Consider the following 8,012-nt stretch of genomic DNA (forward strand, 5'->3'; position numbering starts at 1 on the left):
GAGGGAGTTGTACCGTGCTGACTGTCATAACTGAACGTGACGTGCTGCTTGAATGCTGAGCGGAGAATGACTGACAGCTGCAGCAGAATGAAGATGAGTTTCTGTAAACCTAAATTCTGTCCCTCACATTAAGATATGGAATGGCTTCAGATGATATAGCTGGGCTCCAGACTGCGACCATTTTTTCTGCCTGTGCGACTAAATTTTGTGTTGGTCACTATAATCGTGATAAGAAATTTTCATACCATTACATCCCTAGTATGACACTTTCATGTAAGAAGAAATCGCTGTGGAGAGATCGTTAAACTCCAGCACATGTATGTTTTCTTATCATCAGCACTTGTTCCACCATCAGTAAATGTGCGCACAGGGTTGCCAGATTGCACAGATTAAATAAAACACCGGGCCGAAAGTGTATCCTTAAAGGAGAAAAGCTCTGTTTTGGGGACTTAATCTCTTCACATCTGGCAACCACAAGAATAAACGCTAGTGAAGACTTGTTAGCAATGCAAGATAACGCAAATGCCAAATTAAAAACACATTTTCAGGATAAATAACGAGCTGGCCAATATCGTGACGATTATTTTTAATTAATCGAGAAAGGTGGATAACGTTATCGAGATTAAAATACGATTAATCGTGCAGCCCTACATCAGCATGCTAAGAACTACCTAAAATGACACAATATGTCTTTGGAAAAAAATTATTTAAAGTGTAATTTAATTATTTAGTTTGTCCCCTTACATTACATGGAGAGGGCGGGGTTTATGACCGATACTGCATCCAGTCACCTGGGGGCGACCAAGATGCTTTGGCTTCACTTTTCAGGACTCGTGCGGCTCGCTTGGTATCAACAGAATAAAAAATTTCTCAGAGTAGAAGAAATATTACAATCCAATAAAATGTGATAAACTCAAATTTCCAGCTTTTAAAATTAGTTTATCCCACCACCATATTCTTCTAATTGGTCCAGTAACAGCCAAAGATGCTCATCTAGCAAACTTTACACTGAACAACATTTAAAGAAAATATGGACTGTAAAAATGAATGGACAGGCATATTCAAATACAAGGGGAAAAACATGCTAACATAATGCACAAAAGTGTAAAATCTATAGCTGCTTGTGTGAACCAGGACAATTTTGGCATACTCGAGGGAAAATAGTTGATTCTCATTTTCCAGGTATGCTCACACACCAGTCTCTCCTGTGTATTGATGGACATATGATTCAATTAGACCCTCATTAAATTTAAAACAGATTTCTCTCAGTTGTACAAAAACGCTAGTCCTAAATTGTGCAATCAGACACAAATACTCAACCACGTCCACAAAAAACATGATGCAAAATAAACACCAAACAGTGTCTATTACTGTGTCCTGAGGACTGTTTAAAATTTCATCAGCCTGGCCTTGTTGTCGTGGATCTACCTTAACCAGAAAAGCCAGTAGGGTGTCTGCTCTAGGGATGGGATAGTTTTACACCTGCCCTGTCTGACCACACCACGCCACAGCCTCGGCAGCCAACTGCCACGTGGATCACAATGACTGACATAAACATTGCCCAAGTCAGATTACACAATACACAACCACTGTGTGTATTTGTGTTGTATGCATGCAAATAACAGACACAGACAGCTCATGCAAATACAAAGAGTCCTCTTTAAATCTGCTAACAATGTTAGAGCTATCTGCATATCAGTGTAACATGTAGCTGACGTAGAGACATAGATACAAATTATTCAAAATCAGGCGCGTAATATAAACAAGCAATATCTAACCAAATGAACAGGAAAAAATCAACTCAGCCAGTTTAATGTAACCGTCTCTTTCTCCCTAGGCATATTCCTATGATCCTCATCTAAACCAATCTGGATTGCTCCACAGATCCTTTGACAATCTTTTGAGCCTGTACAGACTCCTCTGATACTAAAAAACTCTGTCTATATTGGACTGTAGCGAGTAATTATAGCTCACAGAAACAAATAATGCACAAGTACATGATCCCCGTGCAATTCTTCTGTACGCCGCACCTCAAATTATGAATCTGCTGGACTCAAGGGCCATAATGGACTGCAGATGCAAATTAGAGTGTGTGCAGTCACTGTAAAGCATTCGTTAATAGTTCATTAGCTTTTATAAACAGTCCATTGAGTTCTCAAGTGAATGCACTTTTCTTATTGAGTGAGAATTTGTAAGCAACCAGTATAAGCTACTTGTGATCCTAAAATACTTTATACATGTATTTCAGTGTGGATGAAATGGAGGTTTCTGTGTCCTTTGCTATAGATAAGTGAAGTTTGCGGTTTATACACTTTTATTATAAATGTTCGGAGTCTAAAATCTGATCAGAAGAGCCATTGTGAAAGAGCCTACACACAAACACCTGTTAAGGCACATCAAATGAATTTCTAATGTGCCAAGTTGCTACAAACCATTAAAATGGTTAGTTAGGCTAATTAACTAAATTACTTGTCAGAGGAATTGCTTATTGTTGCTAATATATAATTTATTGAAAATTGGTGTATTTGATTAAACTGATAGAAATCACTCAATGTTGTGTGTTCATGATTTTACCAAGGTTAAGGGAGCTTAATGCACTGCGTCTAGCTTTTTGCTTTATTATGCCCCACTACCATAACAAACAGGATATATAGCAGTGGTCGACCTATGTCTTTTATGTCAACGCCAATATCTAGGGAGCAGGATGGTTGATCAAGTCTGATTAAGTCTGACAAAAGCTAATCAGTTTCTCATTAGTAAATAGCAATGGCCTCTGTGGTTCTGCACTCACCCCGTTCTGTGAGGGGCTGTACAATCTGTGATCTGCGCTGGCACTCATGGCCTCCTGGCCGTCTGAGGTGGATGTGTGGGTGGGGTCGGTATCGCTGCTGGTACAGACTCTGTGTCTCAGGACAAAGGCGGCGCCCTCGTCCTCCCTCACCTCCCCCCTGTCCAGCTTGCTTCCTGTTGCGGTTGCTCTTTCTTAATACCACTGAGCCAGACTGGACCAAGAGGGTGCTCGACTCCAAAACTGTCCTCCGTGGATTCACAGCAGAACACGAGACTCGCTGATGGACCTGGTAAAGACATAAGAAATAACATTAAATATAATCTACTATAATAGATATAATAATATTTCTGACCCCAAACACTTAAGCCCACATTCATCATGTTTCCATAATTAGCACAATGGGCTTGTTACTTGATATAGCTGTAATTAACAATCGTACATTTGCCAAAAATATCATATGCTCCGAAACATCAGTAGCTAAACATATAAACCGGCTCCAATCAATGCCCATTTACTTCTGCTTGCTAAAAGAATGGGGTTAGACGGCAGTAAAATACATGTGACTGCAACGGTGATGCATAAGCAAAATGATTGAGAAGTTATGCATCTGGTCAGTTGTGGTGTTAAATTACATAAAAGGGAAACGACTCAATGGGCTTTGCATAAACGGAGTAAGAACTCAATGAAACTACACAAAAGTTCATAAATCCCATTTCACAACAGGTTTTGAAATCAGTGATGCTGCCTATTAGTACATAGCAGGGTTTGTCGAAAACATCTGTACAAGATCCGACAAAGCCTTAATCCAAGCTCAAAATACAATACTTTAATCCCGACTGCAGCAATCAGATGTTGCAAACCCTGCGGCCCTGCCAGGGTACTCACACCACACAATGGCACTTGAGTTAAAACTGGTCACCTGAGGTCCATTGTCACTAAATATCTCAAGTCATGCTAAAAAGCTAATAAGGATAATCAGGATCTCTTAGCAATCTGCATCCACATTCTGACGAAATACAGATCAGGTTTTACGCCACATTTACAGCATTTGACTAATAACTGAAATCAGCCCTCTCCTTCAAACGCTCTCTGCCAGCCTGAAGTGCATTTAATTTGAGTTGGTATCAGCTGCAAGCCTTGAGCAGTCTACCAAGTTCACAGACGCGAGAGGCTTCACAGCCACAGCTGTGAATCTGACAGCATCCGTCTGTTTCACTCCTTTTGTAAATGAAAAGTGTGGCAACAGCTGCGTGTTCACAAGCCAGGAAATCAGATTCAACTAGAAACTCTAATTGCACGATGGTCTGTGTCCAGTTTGGCAAAAAACATGACGATGCCCTTTTCTTCTCAAGTTCAGCATTCTCTGGTGTCACAAACCATTTTGGTATCATGTGACACACTGGAGTGTGAAACTGACCCCTTTTGCTTCCTTGGCCTGCTGTGCAAGCTCCTAAAAGTAGCAAAGTCAAGCTCCTGAAGTTTGCAGACGACACCACACTCATCGGCCTCACAGATATCAAGGACAATCTATTCATGAGCAAAATACACTTCCAAAGAAGCAGGTAGTCGATTTCCATTGTGTAGCTAAGACTTTTTCTGCAGAAACAATACTGAGAAAGAAATCAATTGAGACACGAGTCAGCAAAAGTGCTTACCGGGGAGTACAGGGATGTGTGAACTTTTAAACACACTTATACAGATTAGAGCCGATTAGAAATCCGAGGAAAAGAGGGAAAACTCAAACGAACAATTGCTTGACACCGAATTGAAAATTTGAAAGTGAAAGTAAAATGTGCACAGCACATATGTTAATAACATCTCACACACACACACAAAATCTATCGATTCTCAAGATCTAAATTCTTCAACATATCATTGCCAAAATCAACTTTAACAGTCTTTAAGTTGTGCGTCATTAAAGTATGCATGAAATCAAAATTTACAATATTTATTTTGCTAGCACACATTGCTAGTCCTAAGGTGAACAATTAATCCATTTAAGTTAATCCACTGAAAAAAAATTTGTTTGTCTTGTTAATCCTTAAACAAAATCTGATAATTTGCTTCCACTCTGGAATGGCATTCCTTCTCTGATGACATCAGTTTGATGGCTGGGACAGAATATGCATAACCACGCCCCTCCAACCATTAGTTTGCTGTGAGTGAGGAATGAGAGGAGTAGTGCAAAAATAAAACCCTGCCCTCTATTCAATACTCCGTTTCAGATGTTAATACGTCACCATATTGAAAGTCGGCAGCAACTTCCGGTTCACGCAGACTAAGTAAATGTAAAAAAATAATTTTGTAGTAACAGACTGCACTCAGAGCCATTTATATTTTATTTCATTAGCTATAAGAACTTAATTATATTAAAACATTTAAAAATATATATAATAAATACAAAATATTAAATATATGAATGCATATATATATATATATATATATATATATATATATGTGAACAGACATAGTGTTTCATCACAAAGTGACATCGCCAACTACTGGTCTGTACATGTGTATTTCAATTTTAAATAAATATAGAAAGCTAGTTAATATTTAAATAAATAATATTAAATATTAATAAATATAAAATAAAACAACACATAATAGAAGATAAAAGATTCAGTAAATATCTGGGGCTGGAAGTTTTACAATTCCTTGATATTTCCCTGACAGTGGGAAGCCTAATTCTGACTTTCAGAAAGCGAGAGAGAGAGAACAGAACACAAACCAATCGTGATTTTACTACCACACAACAGAAACGTATATTGTGTTCAGCATCCCTGGTAGGAATATTCAAAGAGTAGACCTTACTGGTGCTAACTACCATGTCCCTACGAGACGCATAAATACACAGCTGCAACATCAGAATTATTGACTGAAGGAAAAAATGTCTAAAACAAAACAAGTGAGGGAATGGAGAAACCAAAATAAAAGCAGTTGCTGGAGTAAGGTTGTGCCGATAGACGATAGTATCATGTATCGACGATAGTCAGAGATATTCGACTAGAGCCCGACCGATATATCGTTTTGCCGATATTATCGGCCGATATGAGCCTGTTGCCGATATATCGGTATCGGCGAATATGCCGCCGATATGAAATTTTTTTTTACAGAACATATAACGCATAAAATGCTTGAAATGGTGTAATTACTTAGTTTGTCCAGCAGAGCGTGCTCCATTGTTTGCTACTGGCGACCTGGATGAAACGCTTTTGAAGCTTAAGTCTATGGAAAATCACTGAAACTTTGAACGGTCATATCTCCGTAACGGTGCAGCGAATCAGCATCAAATTCGGGGGATCCCTTCAGCTCGAGGAACCCTCTCGAACGCGAATCGGGTGTACATCTAGAGGCCCGCTTTCAAATGAGACCATTCAAAGGGCATTAAAGGGCGTGAGACATGAATTTATATTGTATTTATTTACAGAGGTATATTTTAATAGCAACATGAAAAACTGATACCGGCATATCCCTAATCAAATGTTGTAGCAAAAAAAAAACTTGCGACCAAATTATATGCTCGTGCGACCAACTGAGAAAGTTAGTCGCAAAAGAGCGACCAGTGGGAAGAATGAGTCTAGAGTCCTGATATATGTGCAATATTTTAACCGAGCCCTCACTGAGTTTAATGCCACAGTTATGTTAGAACGCATTTCATTCTTTTTTGCTGTGGCGGTGCGTTGGGCTCGTCATGGGGCACGCAGTTCGGAGCGCTGTATGACTGATGTATCGGTTTAATTTAAATGTACTCCAAATATATGAACTTACCTGTTTTAAATACTTTATATTTAACGTGTTCGTTTATGTCCAATATTTAGTGTTAAACTGTTGGTCTTTAAAATAAATCTACTTTTGATTTTCACCACTGACTGCAGACCTTTTAGACCGATAACTTCCGTGCTCTGATGCGCCAAACTTGTCACAGGATGCGCGGTCCTAATAGCGATGTATGACTGTTGTATCCGAATATATATGAAATGGCTGTTTTAAATATTTTTATATTTAACATGTTTTATCAGTATGTTTGAAAGTATATTATTTTGATTATTGGTGCTTTCACAGGCTCCCTCGCGCGAAATCTACTTTTGATTTTCACCATTGACTGATTTTGCAAACCTTTTAGAAAAATGACCATATCGCCCAACACTATGCTGGAGCCAGTCGTTGTGTGTGTGTCATGTGACTGGGTAAGAGAGCGAGGAAAGGGGTTAGAGGTGCCTTTGTGTGCCGTCTGTCGGTCATGAGACCAGGACTGACCACCAGCGCAGCACTGAACTTCTGTCAGAGAGGAAGAGGCCCTTTGTGAGAGTCAAAGAGGAAAATCAGACTGCTAATCTATATTAGAAAAAATTGTGATAGACATTCACCCGAGTTTAAAAATATATGAACTGCATCCTCAGCCCCTCCGATGCTAAATCAGAGCAAAATATTTTTGATTTCAGTCAATAATGTTTGGTGCATCACTATCTGACTAGGGGGTGTGCGATATATATCGTCTGCAATAATATCGTAATTATCAGAGCCGTTGTTCACTGATGAGCAGCGCAAAAAATCGCGCGAATTTGAACGTGGTTTTGCGCAGCTCGTCAGTGAACAACGTCTCTGTGTAGTTAATGCTGCTCAATGTGAAAGCCCGCAGGTGATGGAGATTTACCGCTGATTACAGAACCGGCTTTACTGATAAGATGCGCGTTAAATATCGCATGCGATTTATCGTGCAGCCCTAATTTATACCACTTCATATAGTTATTCAATTTCACACGAAGAGTGCCGTTTTTCTCCAAAAATTACCATGATTACAAATGTGACATTGAATTCAATAAACAATAAGTTAATTAAGAGACTTACGTTTTAGACACCATATTGCTTGTTTTTGCTCTATTTCGCCAACAAAAATCATTCCGAATACAGCCACAGTGCTGTTTTGTGTCTCTGAGCAACATGACGGTGTTTCGTTCTTGAATGAATCAACCGTTTAAATGATTCGGTTCAATCGCAATGACTCACTTATTAACAGTGATTTGCTGCCACCTGCTGGCGGTTTTAATTTCAAATTTTGGCTTTTTCTTTATTTTCTTTTTTAAAATTTTTTTCATGTTTTAAATCATTTCAAATATCAGTATTCAACGTTTTATGTTTAATATATCAAACCATTATTTATGCATTTGTAATCGCAGGTTAAATGCATTCATGTCTTGCATTAAACAAAATACATGTG

The 8,012-nt window shown here is 38.8% G+C and overlaps 1 protein-coding gene across 1 annotated transcript in view; it reads right to left on the bottom strand.

Moving 5' to 3' along the window:
* Positions 1 to 8,012, bottom strand: part of LOC107656334 (adiponectin receptor protein 2-like) — a 38,878-nt gene that overhangs the window by 24,615 nt on the left and 6,251 nt on the right. The window contains exon 2 of the mRNA XM_016444137.1: positions 2,792 to 3,077. Coding sequence (XP_016299623.1) covers positions 2,792 to 2,839 — 48 coding nt within the window. The 5' untranslated portion in view covers positions 2,840 to 3,077. The remainder of the gene's footprint in view (positions 1 to 2,791; positions 3,078 to 8,012) is intronic.

This window comes from Sinocyclocheilus anshuiensis, unplaced genomic scaffold, assembly GCF_001515605.1.
Source record: "Sinocyclocheilus anshuiensis isolate Anshui unplaced genomic scaffold, SAMN03320099.WGS_v1.1 scaffold183, whole genome shotgun sequence".
In the NCBI taxonomy this organism is placed as follows: Eukaryota; Metazoa; Chordata; class Actinopteri; order Cypriniformes; family Cyprinidae; genus Sinocyclocheilus; species Sinocyclocheilus anshuiensis.